Raw genomic sequence first — 22,843 nt, 5'->3', positions numbered from 1 at the left:
TCAGCTCCTACTTCTTGGGCAGATGCCAGACGATGTCGCTTGGAGACTGTTGTTCAAAACTAGAATTTCTGTATGGCGTCCTGCAGGGCTTCATACTGTCTCCTTTTAATATCTACATGAAACCACTGGGAGAGATTATCAGGAGATCTGGTGCAGGTTGTTATCAGTATGCTCATGGCATCCAAATCTATTTCTCCATGTCAGAGTCATCACCAAACTAAATACCTGCCTGGAGGCAGTGATGGGCTGAATGAGGGGTAACAAACAGACCAAATAACATGGAGGTTCTTAATGTGCAGGATTGGACCTCAAGAAACAAATGGGATCTGCCAGTTCTGGATGGGGTTACACTCCCCCAGAAGGAAAAGGTACACAGTCTGGGAGTCTTAGGTTGAGGCAGTGGCCAGAAGTGTTTTCTATTAGCTTTGGCTGATACACCAGCTGCATCCATTTCTTGAGATAAACAACCTCAAAACAATAGTGCATATGTTCCAGATCTGACTACAGCAATGCACTCTATGTAGGGCTGCCTTTGTACATAGTCTAGAATCTGCAATTGGTGCAAAATGCAGCATCCAGGTTGGTCTGTGGGTCATTTCAAAGAGACTACATTACTCCTGTATTAGAAACTACTCTGGCTACCAATGTTTCTAGGCAAAGTACACATTTCTGGTTAGAACCTACAAAGCCCTAGGCTCAGAGTATTTCAGAGAATGCCTTCTTTATTATGAGTGCTGCTGCCCATTGAGATCATCTGGAGAGGTCCATCTGTAGTTGCCACCAGCTCGTCTCTGGTGGCTACTTAAGAACATAAGAACATAAGAACAGCCCTGCTGGATCAGGCCCACAGCCCATCTAGTCCAGCATCTTGTTTCACACAGTGGCCCACCAGATGCCGCTGGAAGCCACAGACAGGAGTTGAGGGCGTGCCCTCTCTCCTGACATTACTCCCCTGCAACTGCAACTTAGAGATGGGCCTTCTCTGTTGCCTCCCCAAGGCTTTGGAATGTGCTCCTCGCTGAAATAAGATCCTCTCCATCTCTGACAGCATTTTAAAAGGCTCTCCAAGATGCATTTATTCACCCAAGCTGTTTAATTTAAACTTGTTTTAAACTTTTAATGTTTCAATCTGTTTTTTGCAAACCAGTCTGGGTTTGGGGCAATATACAAATATATTAAATAGATAAATAAATACAGATCTGTATCTGTATGCACCGTGCACTTGTACATGTAAGAACAGTGTTGAGCATTGTGTGTGAAATGGGACTAAGTTGTGTTTTGGTTCTCATTCTTATAGCTTCTGTCTCCTCTTTCTATTTCCTCCATTCCCCTCCCTTACTTTCCACCGGGTTTCTTTCTAGACAAACCTCAGAAGAAACAAACTGGGAAGGGAGTTCAAGAATGCAACACACAGTTCAATGAAGCATGATGGCTACAGGTATGAAAAGTCAGAACAAAGTTGAACCTTGTAACAGTAAGATGCATTCCAGGCTTTTTGCGGCTGCTTAACTTTTCGATTTATATCAATGGGATTTAAGCATGCGCAGATTGGGCTGGAATGTGTCCTGTATTTGGTATGATGCTTAACTGTAACTCTGTTCTTTCCACAGAAAGTTTTTAAAAAGCAAATCACAAACTCGTTTCTATCCCAGTTCATAAGAGTTTGTTGTTCAGTGAATCATGGTTCATGAGGAGTGAGTGTTGCTCTGTATTAGCAGCACCTGTTGCTGTTAAAAGAGCATCATGGAAAAGAGTGAAAGGTCGCTATAGATAGAAATGGAGTTATTACTGTCTTTTGAAATGCCCCCTGCTAACGTCACTGGCAATCATTGGCTGTTGCATCTCTAGAGGTATAAGTGGAGTGGACAGTTCCATTGCGCATCATAAAGCATCTAGGCAGGGAGGAGACAAAGCCAAAATTCCTGGTAAGCTTTGTTTTTGTGTTTTTAAAAGATGACAATATAGCATTTGTACATTTCTAGTACTGGAAAATATTTTCAGTGCCTTAACGTATTTCTAAAGCATTGATACTCAGGTTGGGGGTGGTTTTTTGTCTGCTGTTTTGGAAGTCTATGAGTGAGAACATTCAAATATCCTGGGTAGTGGTGGTGGTTATGCTGTTTGGGTGGCTTCTACAGTTTGAAACTAATTTTGTAGCTATTTTTTCCTATAATATAGTCTTTGGTGGCTTATTGTTTCAAAATGATTTGGATTCATGTTGTGTATTAAAGTTTGATTCTTTCCCCTCAAGAAGAGCTCTCTTAGGTCTGTTGCTTTCTTTACAGTTTGCCAGTCTTTCCAGCATGTGGAAGCTGGTGCTCTTGGTTGAATGCACTATGCTGATGTTAAGGGGGCTAGGGCAGGGAGCACCCTTAAGACCTGAGGAGACATGGAAACCTTTGGATAATCCCAGGAACAGAGATCTGGTAAGGACAACTTTGGAACTGTGTGTAGTGGTTTGTGTGCTGTGTGTGTGTTCAGTGCCCATACATTCAGCCAAGGTCAATTGTCACCATAAACTGCAAGAGATCATTTTTCAGCTCTTCCAAAGCAGTGCAACATTACAATGCACAGCCGCAGACAGAAATGCCAATACAAATGTTTGAAATTCATGTTTTAAATTAGGAGTTAAAATGGGATGTGTGCTCTATTTAACTGATATTTGATCAATGCATTCTAACCAGTTGCTAAAGAGCAGAAACAGAACTGAAATTATCTCACAGGATATTAGAATTTGAGTAGATTAGAGATTATAGTTTTCTTATTTGTTGATCCCCATCTGTGTGTATGTCCAATATAAACGTTAAAGGGCCATTTTGAATAAGAAGTATATGAAATTCTAGTTCGGCTGGTATGGCTGGTTTTATAATAGGAGATAGGTCCTCTCCCCTGCTAACTAGGTAAAGAGGCACCTTTTTAATGTGGCAATTCTCTTTATTGAGCAGGGGGAGAGTAACTGGCCCTATCCACCCCCAGCACAGATCCCTCCAGTGACTGTTGCTGGTGTCTATCTTATGTTTCTGTTTAGATTGTGAGCCCTTTGGGGACAGGAAGCCATCTTATTTATTATTTCTCTATGTAAACTGCTTTGGAAACTTTTGTTGAAAAGCAGTATATAAATATTTGTTGTTGTAGTAGATAAAAGCACACGATTGAGTGGGACCATATTCGGGCTTCCAAACTTATGGTTGCTGAAGGAAAAACTGGTGTTTTCTGCAGTACACATGTAAAGTATGTTAAGTAAAATATGCATATACACATTTCCAAGCACCCATGCACATGTGTCTTGGAAACCTGACTGGCTCAGGTCTCCCAGGTGAATGTTCACGGATGTTTAAAAATGTCTGCACAGTTGTGGGTGATGTCTATATCTTCTGTGTGTGCTGCAGGAAACATCAGCATAACATCAGTGTTTACTGCAGCAACTGTGATGTGTTGAAGCAGTGTGTTGTTGAAGAAAAGAAGCATTTTTTTCTATAAAGTAACCTGAGACTGCAAAATAGGCTGGAGGCTACACCGTTAAAAGGAGAGAAAGAGAATGAATGAATGTTTGGAAGTGCTTACTTTGCCTTTTTAAAAACTTGTATTTCTTCAGTTTTTCAGAACTCTCAAGGCGTATTTTTCTGGGAGAGGGCTTGATTTCAGAAAGTTTTCAGATACTTTTACAGTGAGCAATGACAAACCAAGGCCCATCACATTGTACTCAGATCTTGTTGCCTCTGCGTTTGCGGCTTATGAAGAGAATAAAAACTCAAAGGCTGAAAAATACAGAAAAAGGTAAATGAGAGAAAATCTCTTCTTGACTTCATACCCCTATAACAGACCATTAAGCTTTTATTTAGTTAGATTTATTTATTTAGTTAGATTTATATGTCGCCCTACTCCCATAGGACTCAGGGAGGCTTACAAGCAAACATACACAACACAATTTCATAAACATATATCTTACATAGCCTCATAAACCACAACCCCATACAATACTCATTCCACATGACATAATAACCGAGGATTACAAGATCATTCTATGACCAGCTATCTCAGCGACCGAACACCCGGCAGAACATTTCAGTCTTACATGCCTTACGAAAGGCCAACAGATCATGGAGAGTTCTGATATTATCTGGGAGACCGTTCCATAGAGTTGGGGCCACCACAGAGAAAGCTCTGGCTCTCGTTGATTACAATTTAATATCCCTAGGGCCCGGGATCACCAAGGCATTACTTGTGGCTGATCTCAGTAGCCGGCAAGGGACATATCGAACCAGGCGGTCTTAGAGGTATGGAGGGCCCATACCGTGTAGGGCTTTAAATGTTACGGTTAATACCTTAAACTTAACCCGGGACTCAACCGGTGACCAGTGCAACTGAGTGAGCAAAGGTGTCATATGTGCTCACCAAGGTGCCTTAGTAAGGACCCTGGTCGCTGCATTCTGCACCAGTTGCAATCTCCAAGTTAAGTGCAGTGGCAGCCCCTCATAAAGCGAGTTGCAATAATCTAACCTGGAAGTGACTGATGCATGGATCACAGTGGTCAAGTCCGGAGGGGACAGATAGGAGGCCAGCCGCCATATTTGGTGTAACTGAAAGAAGGCCTTTCTAGCAACCTCCATGATCTGAGCCTCCATATTCAAAGAGGCATCAAGAATCATGCCCAGGCTCTTCACAGTAGGCTGAGGTATCAAACAAGCACTATCAAGGGTTGGTAATGGAAAACTCCCCCCTGACCTCTTTGGGCCCAGCCACAGAACTTCAGTCTTATCCGGATTAAGCTGTAGATGACTTTGCTTTACTTAATTGCATATTTTAACTGAGGTAACATCTAAATCTATGTAACAAATAAGATTAATTTATCATGGGGACATATTCAAAATTACTTTTAAAAGTTTGAGAATATCATGAAACAGCTGGCTTGTAAACAAAATGACATTTTGTTTAACCATCTGTTTTTTCACTTGTATTATGTGAGTTTATTAGTAATGGGCAGATCCCCTCATCTGATCTGGAATGTGCCAGTTAAATCAGATTTATCTTGAAGACATCCAAGAGGAAGCCCTCAGTTTGAAACCAGGACAATTCTGAACTGGCCCCATTGCAGTTCATTATGCCATTGAGAGGATATTGGGCTTCTAGCTCTCACTCTTTCCCTTCCTCAAACTTACTGAGTCAAGTGGCAGTGAAGGATAGAACTTCCAGCATCATTAGTAGTAGCTGGGCCTCAGGATTTATGTTATAGCGGCAATCATGTATAGTAGTGTCCTAGGTTGTCAGTATCCATGGGAAATACACGGTTGACTTGAAAGATTCCCATGGCTCCCAGCTGTCCAGTATGATGCCTGGAGCCTCACATACTCTTTGCCCTGAGAAGTTTAGGAAAGGGATGGAGAGGAGAGCTTTGGGCAATGTAGGATGGTCCCAACCTCTAGAGTAGTTTTGGTCCAATTCTAAATGGATTCAGAAGGCTGGCACGTGGAATCCAGGAGTCCACACAGTCTGTTTTGTACTCTCACATCACTAAAGATTCTGTTGTTTGAGAAGTAATATTCTCATTGTCATTCCCAATTCATAGACATTACAATAGATTCCATATTTAATATTTGTGTACATTACAATCTTAAAATTTCTTCCCAGAAAATAATCTAGAACTATGCTAGCTAAAATAATGTAAGAAATATATGCTGAGATACTAGCATAACACCCAAATTAGAGCTAACCTATCATAAATATGCATGTATTTATTGGAAATTTTTCTCAATAAAATTTTTACATGGTACCAGAATGATTATTCTCAATTCTGTTGCGACTAGCAGCAAATTATAAGGTTAGTAGGTTGCTTCTGGAGGCTGGTTTGGTGCTACTGCCACTGGAGGGGGAGAGGAAGTTCTTTCTGGAAGTATCTCATTGCTGCTTCTGGGACATATTAAAGTGTTGCTGTTTCTCTTTATCTGCTCCCATGCTGAGGAGAAAAGTAGTCCCAGCAGTTCAATGTACAGTAATGTGCCAGTGTGAATCCATGGGGCAGTCCAACAAAATCCATTTCGCTAACTTAGAGCTGAATTTCTGTTGCATTTGACATACCGGATATGTCCTGTGGGGATGAAAATGGAAGGGAAAGAATAGCACAAGCTGTGATATCACCTAGTGCCAACACTCCTTAATTCTTGTTAGATACTTTGCTTCTCAACCTCCCCTCTCTTTTACAGGTGACTTCTTAAGAATGTCAGATTTGGAATCATCTATGGAGAAGTGTTACCACTTGATTTCTAAATTATAATTGTCTGACATGATACTATTTTCCCTAAAGATCAGATGCTGTATATAGAAATCTGTCATCCATGTGTTTCCACATATTTTGCTTTGTTTAAATAAATGACTTTCAAACACCACCCACCAGGCCTTTCTGCAGAACTGTAATTAAATTCAGTGATTCGCATACGGAGCAATGCTGGTAGAAATACTTTTGGAAGTAAGCCACACAACTGCTAGTGGTAGAGGTAACAAAGCACAAAGACATAGTAGCCAATATTCAGGCTAACCCTCTGCCTGCGTGCCAGGGCTTTTTTGGTGCACGAGAAGGGAGAGGTGACTTCCAGCTATCTCCTCTCCCTCTTCAGCCACATGTGCCTCCTGAAACTTTGGTTGGGAATTGGAACCCTAAGGGAGATAGTTTCGGGAGATGCTCCCCTAGGGTTGCCAACATTTCATTGCCAGAATGAAGGACACAAGTTTGGCGCGGGGGCTGGCTGGCTGGGGCCCCTGGGAGGTGTATGCAGTGGTAATCAAGAGCCTGGGTATCATTGATGTATATGTAATTGAATTATATGCTATTCAATAATACTAGCATTGTTATTACTTAGAACAGGGCTTCTCAATGTGTGGGTCCCCAGATGTTATTGGACTTCAGCTCCCATAATCCCTAGCCCCAATGGCCTTTGGTTGGGAATTATGGGAGTTGAAGTCTAATTACATCTGGGGACCCACAGGCTGAGAAGCCCTGACTTAGAACATATTCAAGTTATACCACTTCTCAATCAAAAATTTCTCAAAATAAGAACCTGCTTGCCCCACCACCAAAATGAGACAAATTCTGTCCCTATAGGGACCAACATTTCATCCCTGAAATGAGGGACGTCCTGCATAATGAGGGACAGTTGGCAACCCTACGTTCCCCTGCCCCCACAACAGAAAACGCTGGCATGAATGGGTGGCTAGCTTTGGTGGCTAGCTTGGGTGTCAGCCAATGTCAGGACCATGTTTGCCTACCAAAAGCAAATACAGCACACCTCCAAAGCACGTTGTGCAAAAGCTTCCCCCCAGAATTCCAGTTTTTGCACAACAGAGTTATACAGGTTTCTGTCCAGAGGCTGCTGCTTTTGGTAACCTTATTTTGGTAACCTTATTTGGTAACCTTACAAAGATTTATAAAAAGAAAAACTGGAGCAATTTAATGATTCCTTAAGAGAGAACAAAGGTATGATCCTATCTATTTCATGTCATTCATATTCATTACACACACACACACACACACAGGCGTCAAGCAGGGCACAATTGGAGCAGAGATCACAAGGCAACAAAAGAGCTTGATACATGACTCCAGCAGGTAGTGCTACATTGTGTAAGGGCCCCCCCTCATATTTTACTGCTGCTAGTGGAACATTTTATTTATTTGATTGATTGATTGATTGACTGATTGACTTCTATACTGCCCTTCCAAAAATGGCTCAGGGCAGTTTACACAAAGAAATAATAAATAAGATGGATCCCTGTCCCCAAAGGGCTTACAATCTAAAAGAAACATAAGATAGACACCAACAACAGCCACTGGAGGGATCTGTGCTGGGGGTGGATCGGGCCAGTTACTCTCCCCCTGCTCAATAAAGAGAATCGTCACATTAAAAGGTGCCTCTTTGCCAAGTTAGCAGGGGTCATTTTGCGCCATAGTCTTACGCTAACGTAAGACTATGGTCATTCATTTATGACCAAATTGTACAGTCTATAAAACTGCATGACAAAATACTTAATGCAACCAGACCACAAATAGCTTGAGATTTTCCAATGATTACAAATGCACTGGCATTAAGTTTAGAGTTATACACTGTTTCTGCAGCTGTCAGTGAGACTACATATTTATATATTTTCCTTTGGTGACTCATTATTACATTATTCATTATTGAAATGTGTCACACTTCAGTCTTAAAACCTGCTCAAAGCACAAACAGTCTTGTTTGAAAGCTATGTCCTGCAGGGTGATGTTATACTAATTATTTTATTTGATTTATTTATTTGATTTATATACTGCCCTTCCAAAAATAGCTCAGAGTGGCTTACATCAAAACAAAAACAATTAAAATCAGTTAACAATTAAAATCAAAACTAAGTTAAACAAAATCATTTAAACATTAACATCATTAACATTAAAATAATTTAAAACCAACATCATTTTTTTTAATCATAGCTCTTTCCCTCTGCCACTTTAAAGCATTTTTTAGAACTATCATCATTTTGTATATAAGTGGCTGAAAAATACAATGCACTTAGTAAGAAGTAAACCCAATTGAACTATTATTTCTAGGTAATGACTGCAAAGGAAGAAGGTGTAAAAGGATTTTATGGATCAAGGATGTTTCTAGAACCTGTTAAACTTTTAATGTAGTGTTGCTGCAATCTAGAGTTCAGCATCTTGAAGTGTCACTGAAATCAGCAGGACATGCAGCAGCCTGATCCTATGCATGCTTCATGTATGCAATAGTAAACACTATTGAGGTCAGTGGGACTTGCTTCTAAGAAAGTATGCAGAGGATTCCAGTAGCCTTAAGTGTCCAGTTAAATTTTTCCCTGCACACAACTGAAAGATGCAAAATCCCATTCTGTGGTGCTTCATCTTCCACTTTTAACTCTGCCATGACTGTATCAGTAAGAGCATATTTGAACGGGATCAACCACAACAGATGTTCCATGGGAGACTGCTTGTTTTAGAATGATCCATAGCAACCACATACATTAAGAAAATAAATAAATAAAACTTTGGAGGTGGGAACCATATTATTTTAACCCTGTACCTATCTGCCCGTCTACTCCCTTTCTGCACAAAGGGGCCTAGGTAGGAACATAGAAAGCAGACCATTGGTCCATCTAGCTCAGTATTGTCTGTACAGACTGGCAGCAGCTTCTCGAAGGTTGCAGGCAGGAGTCTCTCTCAGCCCTATCTTGGAGATGCCAGGGAAGGAATGTGGAACCTTCTGCATGCAAGTATGTAGGTGCTCTTCCTCGAGCGCCCCCTTCACGAGCGCCCCCATCCCCTGAGATGAACATCTTAGTGCTCACACATGTAGTCTCCCATTCAGATGCAGACCAGGGAGGACCCTGCTCAGCAAAGGAGACAATTCATGCCTGCTACCACAAGACCAGCTCTCCTCCCTAAAGATGAAGAGACCACAAGCCTAGGGCAATTTTAAAACTCACTAATTCCAAGTGCCCCTGTAGAGATTTGAGTTCTCAGCGCCTGGCTCTTCAAGCAGCAGCCTTCACCACAGAGCCACCAGCTGGCTGTTCTAAGGTTCTCATGAACTGTACGCCATGATCATCACAATTATAACAAATTAAGGCTTGACTTATCTCGCTTTGCATGTAATGCGTTTATCTCATATATCAGTTTCACCTTTTAATTTGCATTACTGAAATTAATGAACTTTTGCACGATATTCTAATTTTTCGAGTTTCACCTGTATATCACCGAGACTTGGTTGGGGGAGGCTAGTGGCCCAATCTGGTCCCAGCTTCTTCCTCCAGGGTATTCTGTAGAGGAGCAGGTGAGGGGACATGGGCCGGGGAGGTGGAGTGGGTGTGGTTTATAAGGATAACATCTCCCTTACCAGGGTCCCTGTTAGGGTATCGGACCATATTGAATGTGTGTACCTAAGTTTGGGGACCAGGGATAGATGGGGACTTCTGTTTGTGTACCGATCGTCCTGCTGCCTGATGGAATACCTTACTGAGCTCACAGACTTGGTCGCGGAACTCACATTGGAGTTTCCCAGACTTTTGGTGCTGGGAAACTTCAATGTTCATTTTGGGACCAATTTGTCTGGGGCAGCTCAGGAGTTCATAGCGGCCATGACAACTATGGGCCTATCCCAAGCGGTCTCCGGACTGACACACATTGCAGGTCACATGCTTGATTTGGTCTTCTGATCAGGGTGGTGTTCCGTGGGTTGGGACTCATGTAATTTCCCCATTGTCATGGACGGATCACCATCTGGTTAAGGTTAGGCTTACAACCACTTTCCACCTCTGCAGGGGTGAGGGGCCTATTAGAATAGTCCGCCCGAAAAGGTTTTTGGATCCAATAGGATTCCAAGAAGCCTTGGAGGAATTTAATGTTGGCTTTGCCGGTGATCCTGTTGATGCCTTGGTGGAAAACTGGAATAACATGCTCACCAGGGCAGTAGACATGATTGCTCCTAAGTGTTCCCTCTGACCCACTTCCAAACTGGCCCCTTGGTATATGGAAGATCTACGAGGGCAGAAGCAGCAAGGTAGGTGACTGGAGCGCAAGTGCAGAAAGACTCGACTCTAATCCGACAGATTATGACATAGAGCACATTTAAAGATCTATGTTGAGGCAATACGTGTGGCAAAGAAGCGGTTCTTTTCTGCCTGCATTGCATCTGTGAGTACATGTCCAGTGGAGTAGTTCAGGGTTGTGAAGGGGCTAGTATGTGCCCCCCATTCCTTGAATCAGACTTTGGAGCCACCCCGCTGCCAGCGCCACCGGCGCTGCGGTATCAGAGGGCTGGGGAGAGACAATGGCAGTGGGAGAAACTGTCGGGGTGGAGTGATTTCCCCGCGTATTGCCCACGTGCTGCGGCAATACAGAAGCTTCCGACATTGAGCCCTGTAACAGCTCCTCGGCATGTGAAAGGACTAACGTAAACGATATAAAATCAAAGCGAAAAAACTTTTGAGTAACCAATTGAGTCCAAATTTAAAGGAAAAAGTAAGTTTTTGAAAGTTTTGTTATGAAGCCGAATGGAGCTCGAGCTCTCTTCCCCCCCTTGCACACACTAAATATAGAAGTCACGGAAAGGCAGTTCACAGAATTAAAGGCAATAGCCACAGACCAGAAACCAGAATGTAGAGTACAGGAGCTCTCTCACAAAACGTCTAGTCCAGAGCGAGACAGAACTGGAACTGGGGAGCTAACTACGCCCACAAGAATCACATGGTCCAGTTCTGTCTTGAGCATGCTCAGTTCCTAACCCTTCCTGAGGATCTCCTACCACCAGAGGAAAAGAAGCGGTTCTTTTCTGCCTGCATTGCATCTGTGAGTACACATCCAGTGGAGTAGTTCAGGGTTGTGAAGGGGCTAGTATGTGCCCCCCATTCCTTGAATCAGACTTTGGAGCCACCAGTTACCCACTGTGATGTGTTTAAAGAATTTTTTGCAGACAAAAACTCTCAGATTCGGGCTGACTTAGATGGAGACTCCACAATTAAGTTGATGTCTGAACTGGAGGTGTCCAGCAATTCCTCTTATACGGTTTGATTGGATTGGTTTCAATTTGTGACTCCTGAGGACGCGGACAAGCTGCTAAGAATGGTGAGGCCTACCACTTGTTCTCTTGATTCTTGTCCAACATGGCTTGTCCTATCTAGCAGGAAGGCTGTTGTAGGAGGCCTGGTAGAAATCATAAATGCTTCTCTAAGGGAGGGCAGGATGCCTCCTTGTCTTAAGGAGAAAATTAGACCTCTTTTAAAGAAGCCTACATTAGATCCCTCAGAGTTGAGCAATTGTAGGCCTGTTTCCAACCGCCCATGCCTGGGCAAGGTAATTTGAGAGGATGGTGGCCTCTCTCTCTCTTTTTTTTTTGCATTAAATTTTTATTGATTTTAACAATATCTTAAACATCTCATTACATCAATTAAACAAAAATTGACTTCCAGCTCACCAATCCGCACGAATCACTAACTATACAATTAACCCTTGCTATAATAATTCAAAACATATAACCTATATCTTACCAGACTTGATTTTAGTCTACTCAACCTGCTAATATTACTAAATTTCAAACCCTGTTGAAAAATCAATGTTAGGAAAATAGTTCTTTAGGTACAGTAAGAATGATTTCCAATCTTCTTTAAAACCTTCCAAATTTTGATCTCTTATCAGTACTGTAAGTTTTGCCATCTCTGCATATTCCAAAATTTTTATCAGCCAATCTTCTTTTGTGGGCAGTTCATTGTCCTTCCATTTCTGTGCATATACTATTCTGGCCGCCGTGGTTGCATACATGAAGAATGTTAAATTGCTTGTGGAAAACTCTCCTTGCGTTATTCCCAACAGAAAGGATTCTGGGCATTTCGGAAATGTCATTTAAAAATTTTTTTTAACTCATTATATATCATGTCCCAAAAGGCCTTTGCCTTCCTACAAGACCACCACATATGAAAAAAAGTTCCTTCACAATGTCCACATTTCCAACATTTGTTTGAAACATTTTTATACATTATCGCCAATTTTTAGGCGTCAAATACCACCTATACATCATCTTATAATAATTTTCTTTTAAACTGTAACATACAGTGAACTTTAAATCAGTTTTCCATAATTTTCCCAAGCTGCCATATCTATATTATGACCCACATCTTGAGCCCATTTTATCATAGTCGTTTTAACCACTTCATCTCTTGTCTCTTCTAAAAGCAACAGCCTATACATCTTAGACACTAGTTTTTCATCATTTTCACATAGCTCCTTCTCAGATCTCGACATTTGATCCTCAAATCCAAGTTTGTAATCCTTCTTAAAAACTTCATTTAACTGATGGTACTGAAACCAATTACCAACCAGATCTTGTACTTCAATTAGATTTTTAAACTTACAGCCCTTTTCTTGAAAACACAACAAATCCCTATAAGTACCCCATTGCGATTGCGAGAGGATGGTGGCCTCTCAGCTCCAGGTGATCTTGGAGGAAACGGATTATCCATCTTATTTATTTATTATTTCTCTGTGTAAACCGTCCTGAGTCATTTTTGGAAGGGCGGTATAGAAATAGAATGAAGGAATGAAGGAATGATCTAGACCCATTTCAAACTGGCTTTCGGGCAGGCTATGGGGTGGAGACTGCCTTGGTCTGCCTGATGGATGATCTCCAATTGGGAATTGACAGAGGAAGTGTGACTCTGTTGGTCCTTTTGGACCTCCCAGCAGCTTTCGATACGATCAACCATAGTATCCTTCTGGAATGTCTGAGAGTGTTGGGGGTGGGAGGCACTGTTTTACAGTGGTTCCGCTCTACCTCTTAGACAGATTCCAGATGGTGTTGATTGGAGACTCTTGCTCTTCGAAATCTGAGCTTAAGTATGGTGTCCCTCAAGGTTCCATATTTTCTCCAATACTCTTTAACATCTACATGAAACGGCTGGGAGAGATCATCAGGGGATTTGGAATGGGGTGTTATCAATATGCTGATGATACCCAGATCTACTTCTCTGTGTCAGCTTCTTCAGGAGATGGCATAAATTCACTAAATGCTCGCTTGGAAGCAGTAATGGGCTGGATGAGGGAGAATAAACTGAGACTGAATCCAGATAAGACGGAGGTACTTAGCAATAGCAATAGCACTTACATTTATATACCGCTCTATAGCCGGAGCTCTCTAAGCGGTTTACAATGATTTTAGCAGTAACATGCATTTGAGGGACCTGTACCCAAGTTGCCTTTAAAATGAGCACAGGTGCAATCATTCACACGGACATATGTAGTATGAGTGTACAGACATCTGAATGCAGGTATAACATAATGTTTGAATTGGGCTTGGGTTATGGAGGTGCTTTCACAAATGTGCATGATGAAAACACCCAAACTTCCTCCTCCTGTAGTTGAAAATTGACTGTCATCTGTATATGATGAAAGGTACAGTGTTAATATGCATCCAGCATTCTCCCCCCATCCCTGTTTATTTAACAGGCAATTGTTTGCTCACTCAGTAACCTACTTCTGACATGTAGTGGAGTTCATTTGTGAAATTTCAAACCATTCACTAGGTTTTTCAATTCTGAAGGGGTTCGTAGCTGGGAGGGAGGACTGCAGTGTGGTGTTACAATGATAGCAGATACATCTCTGTGAACACGGGCTTTGGTTTGGGGGGTTTCAGGTAAGGTAAAGTTGGGCAGTCGAGTTGGTGTTGAGTTGATTTGTACATCCTGGCGCCCACAGAGCCCTGTGGTCGTCTTTGGTAGAATACAGGAGGGGTTGACCATTGTCCCCTCCCGCGCAGCCTGAGATGATGCCCTTCAGCATCTTCCTATATCACTGCTGTCCGATATAGATGTTTCTCGAACCAGCAACCTCTTTCTCCCTAGGCAAGTTACTTCTGCGCTGCACCATTAGGTGGCTTTGCGGGCGGGGTTTAGGAAGGGTCTATTTTAATGTCAGTGCTTCACTAATTCACTAAGGTTCCTACCTTTTTCTGGTAGGAAAAAGGCCTATCCCTTTAGAAATGCGGTGGCTGAAGGGCTTGTCATCATGGAGAGGCGACCCTAGAGCCCTGGGCGGGGAGAGGGGGAGCGGAACGGCGACCTTTTCCGAACCCCGAAACGTACCAAGACTTAGGCGCATGCGCAAACATTACCAGCTCCTCCTCACGCGCTCCTGCTGCTCTCCGCGTGCAGTCGGACTCTTCTAAGTGCAGGACAATCGGTCCGTTGGCAAATAAGTCCCGCGCTTCCCCCAAAGGCAGCCTTGAAGAAGTGTCTCCGGTTCTGGTTTGGTCGACGGAGTGCAAAATGTCGGGTTTCAGTCCTGAGCTGATCGAGTACTTGGAGGGGAAAATTTCTTTCGAGGAGTTCGAGCGACGTCGGGAAGAGCGCAAAAGCCGCGAGAAGAAGGTGAGGGTCGCCCTGCTCGGGCCGGAGGCCAGGCTCTGCTCCTCTTGGGTATATGTCCTCCTCCTCGCTACTGCTCTTGTGTGGGTGGCTTCATCATTTCCTCTCCCACCTTCTCAATAACTGTTAGGAGTTGAGACGTATTGCTTAGAAAGAAAATGCGGAATAAAACAGGCTGCTCTTGCAGGGGACGGTCCATAGTTTCGTGCAATTCGGAAAAGAATTGCGACGGGACAATCGAAGGGAAGGCAATAAGTAAGAGGGGACGCGCTTATTAAACCCCTGCTGTAGCCGGGCAAAGAGAACAACCTTTCCCTATGCAGCCCCAACTCAGCATCTTTCCAGTGGCTGCTGCTGGTAATCTACTTTGTGTTTCTTTTCAGATTGTGAACTCTTTTGCTTACTGTTTCTGCGTAAACAGCTTTGAGAACTTCTTGTTGTTGGAAAATGGTATAAAAACAAAAATCTAATTTGCAGCCTGATGGTAAGCATAGTTGCTTAGAACTAACTCTTGCTGAGTTCAATTGAACTTAATCCTCAATACAATACGATAAATATTTATATACTGCTTTTCAAAAAAAAGTTCCAAAAGCTGTTTACATAGATATAAATGGATAAATAAAATTGCTCCCTACCCTGTCTGCAGAGGGCTCACAATTTTAAAAAGCAACATAAGATTGACAACAGCAATAGCCACTGGAGGGATGCTGTGCTGGGGATGGATAGGGCCAGTTGCTCTCCCCCCTGCTAAAGATAATCACCACTTTTCAAAAGTGCCTCTTTGCTCAATTAGTAGGGGATAATAAGAATACAATAAGAATTGTATTCTTAACTGTTATTCTCATCTCTTCCTTGTTTAGGAACCATGGGAACTGCAGTTTTGTGGGAAAGCTAAGGATTCTCCATACCATCACAAAACGACAGGTTTCATGGCATATACACATTCCTTAGGGACACACAAACTATTAAACTAGATTAAAACCAGTATGTTTTTGTAGTGTATCTGAAAAGCGTTATATATATTGTAGTACTTTAAAATGATCTACACGATAAATGCATGGATTCTCTGTACTCTGGAATAATGGATCCAAAGAAAGAATTCCACCCAGCTTCGCTACTCACAGTCACAACATTGTTTCATATCTAACTTCACCCATTACAACCATGCATTGAAAGTGTCAGAAGTGCACACATTTGTAGGCTTGATTGTCCTGAGTGATTTGATCAAAATTTTATCAAATTCATCTACCTTCCACCCTGACCATATAATTTAATTTGAATACTTTATTAAGGAAACTGTTTCTCATTATGCTTTGGCCCCAGAGTATATTGCAAAATGACAATACTCTTCATCAGGTTCTGGTCCCCTGAAGGAGCATTTTACAACCCACCCTTGGCTTTTCTGGGAAAAGTGTGAAAGCTTGGATAAAAACATAGCGTGTGTAAAGAACAATACCTAGTGTGCACTGTTTCTAACAGTTTCTAATTGCCACTGTTTCTAACACAGTTTTCCCCTGGACAATAGTCAATATTTTAAAAAGTAGATGAAAATGGAAATATTGATGGTGTTTCATCTATATAATTAATTTTCTTAGCCAGCATGCGTGTCCAGGATTTGGCGGCAGAACTCTCGCGACACTCTGCAAGAGTTCCAGCAAGAGACCCGGCCGAGGGAGGAGGAGAGGGGGAAGAAAGTGGTGGTGGTGGTGTGCGGGTGTGGGAGGGAGGAGAGAAAAGCTGCAGGGGGGGGAGAAAGGTGGGTGGGCGTAGGGAGGGAGGGAAGAGTGGCGGGCAGGTGGAGGGGGGGAAGAAAAGTGGTATTGGGCGGGCGGATGGGGGGGGAGAAAAGCGGTGGTGGCAGGCGGGCGGGAGGGAGGGAGGAAAAAACGGCAGCGGGTGGGATGCGGGGCCCTTCTTGGCCGCCCGCCACCTGGTGAGGCTCTGTGTAGCGGGAGGAACGGGAGGAGGGAGGGCTAGAGATCGTGGGGCTGGAGGGAAGGGGAAGAGAGGGAGAGGGAGGGGGAAACAGCCAGCCCCAAAGTACCACAGAGATGCTCTGTGCGGGGTCGGCTAGTTAGAAATAATCCGCAAGCAACAGTAGACATTGCACTACTTTTTGTTGTTAGCATATGATAATAAAGTAGACTAAAAGGCATAAGCCAGCCCTTGGTGATCTTTTTTTCTTCTGCCAAACATTTTATTTCCTCTTGGAAGACACACAGATGCTTTTCAAAGTTATTTTTGAGTAGCAGTACTTGTAGTCCATGCACTGGCCCAAAGTATACATTACACATGTGCACACATCATATGCAACAGTAGCTTGATGGCTGTTTTAGAATAGAAAAGGGTGGCTACTTTTGGTAAATGCTGTTGAGGTATAGGGGTGTGTGTGTGGTGGTGGGGGGGTATACTTAGCTCTTTTCCCTCCTAATGTTTCTCCATTCCAGAATCTTTTTTTTTTTTTTTGGCTGTATGGGGTTTCAGATGTGTATCTGGGTTATAATGGTCACCGGATGGGCTTGGGCTATCTCTCAGACTAATGTATTTCTCACCGTGGCTGTGGGAGTGAAATGCAGCTTTTGATTTTATATCCTACCTTTTTTCCATGTTGAAACCCAGTGGCGGTATATGTGCAATTACCTTGCAGTCTTATTACCAGGCTTGCTGAGGTCACAATTTTGTGTGCTTCAGTGTACACCCTGATCAGAAACATAGCCATTTTCTTGGTCACTTTGGAAGAGAAGCTTGATAGGTCATTTTGATTAGGTGTTTTCTGGTGCCCTCAGGTCATTCGTGAGATATGCCACTCTTGATTGTATCTGAGCACAGAGAGTCAGGGCAAGACCAGCTCTGCATACAATAGAGACAAAAGGTAATGGAATGCAGGCTTCCTTCCAGCTATTTAGGAGCTTAAATAGATAACATGAAGGATGTTATCCCCTTCCACTTAATGGTTTTTGGTGAGTAATGCCTTAGAGCAGGCCTGCACAACATAAGGCCCAGCCCAGGGACGATTTTACTGGCCCCCAGGTATCCTGCAGCAACACAGGAGTTGAAAACTGGCATAGTGCCATTCTGTGCATGCTTTCTCAGAAATATGCTCCATGGTGTGACGCTTAGTCCCATGTAAGCATGCCTAGGATTGCAGCCTGAAAACAACAATTTAGGGAGAGAAGAGGATTTGGCATTTGTTTGGGGCTGGCATGCACTCTAGGGGCCCCACTGATTGAGCAGGGACAGGACCTATTCTCTGACCACTCTCCTTGGTTAAAACTATGGGTCTGAATGCTCTCCCTTCAGCAGTATTTGATGGTAAATTCAAACGACTTCCTTATGATCAGTGCTGTTGTCCCTGCGGCTCAGGGGATATAGAGTCTATTCTTTATTGCCAGTTTTATAAGGACGCTCGCACCAAATTTATTGCTCCTATTTTAGCCATTTATCCTGGTCACACAGACCAATTTTAAACCTGTAATTTCCGGTAATGTGGCAAAGTTCTGTTTTGTGGCGTCGAAGTTCCAGAAAGACTGTATTAGTAATTTGAATAGTTCATGATTTTGTAAACTTTTGACATTTTTGAATTTTCTTATTAATGCTATTAACTGTTATTGTTTTTTAGTCTGGTCTGTGACCGCAATAAACATACTACTACTACTACAGGTTCATTGACAGGAAGAATAGAGCCACAAGTAACTAATAATGTTTACTGTAATAACGTGCTAAAAATTTGACATTGGCCCCTGCACACCAAGTTGTGGATGGTTCCGACCCACCAGGGCATTTGAGTTGTGCAGCCTTGCCTTAGAGAGATCTCTCCCCACTCAGTTCTATTCAGGCTGCTTCATATAGCAAAACTGCACCTAAGTGATAATATTCAAGATGCAGCCTCATAGATCCTAAAACCATGCCTTATATGGAACAAGCATCCCAAACTCTCCACCATACATGCCCTCAAGGCATACTTTGATGATTAAAAACATCTCCCACAGGGGCATCTCTCTTGCATGCCTTTTTTGCCTCACATCTGTGCCGACTCTGGAGAGAAGGGCCCCACCTAGATCTCAGGTAGCTATGACAAATGGCCATCCTCTCTCTAAAATCCTTTCACCCCAAATCTAAAACTAAATCTGAAGCTAATTTCCCCCACTTTGAGCAAAGCATAGTATGATGTGTGGTTACGATCATGCTTCAGAGCAAACCTGGCAACAGTCTCCCGTTCAGGTACTGAGCAGACCTGCTTAGCTTCAGGAAGGTGGCTGACTTGCTTGCCTTCAGATCAGACCTTCCTAGGAAGTGCAAGATACAAACCTAACAAATTGATAAATATATGAAGACAGAGCTGAAAAGGGATCGTGCCTGTCCTGCCTGTTGTCATAGCCTCCCTAGATGTAGTTCAGTCAGACTCTCTTGTTTGTCACTATAATAGAGCAATATATTCAGAACAATTTAGCTAAACAAGGTTTAGTTTTAAATAGCAGCTCCTGATTAAACCTCAAAATAAAGCATCCAAACCCGACAACTCAAGTTTATTTTGTGTATGTGTGTTAGTGAAAAAATGTAAACGTGTTTAGAATTGCACTCTATGTATAGAATCAATTTTTTCCTCACATTTTGCTGATCTTCACAGGATGGAGAAAATGTACCCACTGAAGAAATTGCAGAGGACCCTGTTCCTTCTACATCTGGACAAGGATCATCCACTGAACCTCAACATCATAGTGAACCTGAAGGTACATATTACTTTGGCTTACTGAAGGAGCTTAAATATACAGGTTCTTCACCACCTTGCTTTGAAAATAGATGTGCCACCATTTGCCTGATTGCAAGAAAATCCATATAAGGTTCATTTTACTACTTCCCAGGTTTACAGATACCTTGATGGGGTTTCCATTGATCTCTCTCTCTCTCTCTCTAATCCAGTATGCAGACTTCCAACAGACCAAAATGTACATTCCCCCTTCCTCTCTCCTCATCTCTGAGCATTTCTGATTCTACCTTTGACGTTTCTGTACTGATGCTTCTCCTGAAGGGTAGAGATAAGTTATACTACCGTGTTTCCTCGAAAATAAGACAGTGTCTTATATTAATTTTAGCCCCAAAAATGCACTAGGGCAATTAGCGGTACATCAGAAATTACTGCTAGGTCTTACTTTCAGGGTAGGTCTTACTTTCGGGGAAACAGGGTATGGTGTTCAGAGGTTATTGTGTTGCTGTGGTCAGGAAATGGGGTCAGCCACTTCCATAGCATTCCTTGTAGTTAGGGAGGAAAGATTATTGTGGTGGTAATCACCACACACAAACTTGTTTTGTCATTTTATTTGTTACACTTAGAGCTTGCTCTTCCTTGAAATTCTCTGATCTTGCCTCACTTCAGATGTTTGTTCTTGCAGAAGTTTTGTAATTGCAAAAACTTCCCATAGTCCCATGAGAGTCAGAGTAATGTGAAACTGCCTTATTTTATTGCATGCAGCTTCTGATCTAGTTAATTTCACCTGTAATTGTGGTTTTTAAAAAACGACATTGCTGAGGAGATGTATCTTTTTGCATTGTTCTGCTCCAACCCATGTAAAGAACCACATATGCACAAATGGTGGATAGTCTTCTTCCTTTTCACTTACTTAAAAAGTTGTCTTAAAGCAATTTCAAAACCCGAACAGGAAACTTTACTCCATCAGTGGAAAATAACATCAAATTAAGGAAGTTAACAACAATAACTGAACACAAAACTCTTTTCTAACTGTCACGCTGATCAGCTGATAGCTACCAAGGTTACTTGAGCATTCCATCAGCTGAACTGTTGCGCGCGTGTGTGTGTGTGTGTGTGTGCGCGTGCGCATGCATGCATGCATCCATGTGTACGCAAATAATTTATGCAATGTTGTCCAACAAATATCTATGCTTACTAGCTACACTTATCTAAAAAGCTGTCTTCTCTATGCAGCCTGAGGATGGCCATAACAAAATGTTAAGAGTGTCTTATAACTGCCACTGCTTATATGTCTCAATTAGATTAGCAGATCATTTTGTGGAGAAAATCAATAGAATATTCAGTCTCCTTTGGTTTCTGAAAATACAGTATGTTTTGTAAAGCATCAGTATGTTTAGGTTTTGCAGCGAACTCGAAGAAATATGAGTGAAGGTAACTCTAAAGCCTAGTTCATAAAGTTGAGGGTCCTACCTGCCATTTTCAGCCCGCCAAGTCTCGTGGTGTCAAAAGCTCAGAAGGTGCATCCTGTTCCCTGGCAGCTTAGATGCCTGTTGCTCAATTAAAGCGCTACTCAGCACTTCATGTAAGATTACCTATTAGCACTTCATGGTTATTACCTTTAAAGCCCTAAACAGCTTAGGCCCTGGGTATTTAAGAGAACGTCTTCGCCATGAGCCCCACCGCTGTTAAGATCATCTGGAGCAGTTCGTCTGTGGTTGCCGCCAACTCGTTTGGCGGCTACTTGGGGACGGACCTTCTCTGTTGCTGCCCATGGGTTTTTGAATGCACTCCCTATTGAAATAAGAGCCTCTCAATCTCTGGCAACTTTAAAAAAGGCACTGGAGACACATTTATTCACCCAGGCTTTTACTTAGATTTATAGTTTTAATATTTTTAATATTGAGTTTTAAATGTTTTCAATGATTATAATTGTAAACCACCCAGAGATGCAAGTTTTGGGCAGTATAGAAATATTTTAAATATATAAATAAATCTGCTTTGCAGCTGTTGCCTGTTCTGGGCCCAGTGGTACTTAACCAGGAGTTGTGAATATGTGGATTATATGAACTTTTGATATAGCTCTCTCATTCTAATGAACTTTAAAAGAAAAGCAATGAAGGCTAGACACACTGATTTCCCCTAAAGCCTTGTGGTAGAAGTCTTGATTGTCCTTTCAGTAAATATCCAGGAAGGATCAGATCGATGCTAGAAATACAGAATAGGCTTTGCTTTTTTTCATTGCCAGTTGAGATTAAAAGAAAAAAGAAAAAAAGGTGGACTTTTGTTTATAAATGGGAATGATACAAGTCCCTTTCTGTAGAAATAAATTTCCTTGATTTCAGGAACTTCAACTGCTTCTGTTGAAGCCTTAACCTGTGCATATTAATTCAGAAGCAAGTCCTATATGATTGGTTGTGTTTGTTCCCAGGTAAGGATACATAGGATTGCAGCCATAGTATATCGAGACGTATAGCCTCAGTACTTTAAACTTGGAGTGAAATATAAATGCAGACATACATTAATAAGAACAGTACTTTTAAATAAATCTAGTTGGCTTATTCCAGAAAGTCTGATTTCAGGAACCGTGCTGACAAATCAGTTCCCTTCCAACACTGACCAGAGACAATATCATGAATCTTATGTCGCCCTTTTTGTCTAGAAGAGACATCCGATGGGGTCAGTAAATCTGTTCATAGAGTTTTTGCTTCCATGATGGGTGAGAATGAAGAGGAGGAGGAAGAAGAGGAAGAAGAAGAAGAGGAAGAAACCTCTGAACAACCTACTGCAGGAGATGTTTTTGCTCTGGAGATGGTACTTAACAGAGAGACTAAGAAGATGATGAAGGCAAGTATTTTTAGATTTAAGAACCTGAAGGGGGCTTTGATAGTACTGCTGAAAAGCAATGAAGTTCATGAGATGCTTTGATCCAGCAAGAGACATCCAGATGTGGAATCAAGCTTCGCCACAAGTTGCTGATCCAGATGCACTTCTGAATCTGCATTGCAATGCTGTTTTGAGCCCCATTGACTGGATTTGACTTTTGATTGTGACAATATTCTCTCTGTGGAAGTTGTTAATGTTGTAGTTAGAGCTTGATCATGGCCCCAATGCTATTTTTTTTCTTCATTTGAAGATGCAATGATGTTTTCTTCTCTTGTGAGCCCGATTTGTTCTTGTTTTAGGAAGTTACTATTGATTACATATTAAAAGAAATTGTCTTAATTTTTCCGAACAGTTAGATGTGTTTGC

General features: G+C 42.2%; 2 protein-coding genes across 5 annotated transcripts in view; both read left to right on the top strand.

Moving 5' to 3' along the window:
* Positions 1-1,848: 1,848 nt before the first annotated feature.
* On the top strand, positions 1,849-6,383 carry C1H2orf66 (chromosome 1 C2orf66 homolog). The gene is made up of 4 exons (XM_053277185.1): positions 1,849-1,925; positions 2,286-2,426; positions 3,596-3,777; positions 6,201-6,383. The coding sequence occupies exons 2-4, from the start codon at positions 2,304-2,306 to the stop codon at positions 6,202-6,204; spliced, it is 309 nt and encodes a 102-aa protein (XP_053133160.1). The 5' UTR covers positions 1,849-1,925; positions 2,286-2,303; the 3' UTR covers positions 6,205-6,383.
* A 4,911-nt stretch (positions 6,384-11,294) lies between these two features.
* GTF3C3 (general transcription factor IIIC subunit 3) overlaps positions 11,295-22,843 on the top strand; it is a 45,160-nt gene continuing 33,611 nt past the window's right edge. For 2 of the 4 annotated variants that reach the window (XM_053277153.1, XM_053277143.1), the window contains exons 1-3: positions 14,661-14,889; positions 19,514-19,616; positions 22,254-22,438. In XM_053277153.1, the coding sequence (XP_053133128.1) occupies positions 14,788-14,889; positions 19,514-19,616; positions 22,254-22,438 (390 nt within the window). In that variant the 5' untranslated portion in view covers positions 14,661-14,787. Of the gene's footprint in view, positions 11,597-14,660; positions 14,890-15,293; positions 15,371-19,513; positions 19,617-22,253; positions 22,439-22,843 lie in introns of those variants that run through there. The other 2 variants (XM_053277162.1, XM_053277171.1) reach the window with 2 other exon arrangements.

The sequence above is a fragment of the Hemicordylus capensis genome, chromosome 1 (assembly GCF_027244095.1).
Source record: "Hemicordylus capensis ecotype Gifberg chromosome 1, rHemCap1.1.pri, whole genome shotgun sequence".
NCBI classification, from domain to species: domain Eukaryota; kingdom Metazoa; phylum Chordata; class Lepidosauria; order Squamata; family Cordylidae; genus Hemicordylus; species Hemicordylus capensis.
This window is presented reverse-complemented; position numbering and strand designations above follow the sequence as displayed.

Excerpts from the sequence above, each read along its gene's own strand:
- C1H2orf66 (XM_053277185.1), top strand. The coding sequence starts at position 2,304 with ATGTGGAAGCTGGTGCTCTTGGTTGAATGCACTATGCTGATGTTAAGG. Across the intron at positions 2,427-3,595 it reads ATCCCAGGAACAGAGATCTG|TTTTTCAGAACTCTCAAGGC; the intron begins GTAAGGACAACT and ends GTATTTCTTCAG.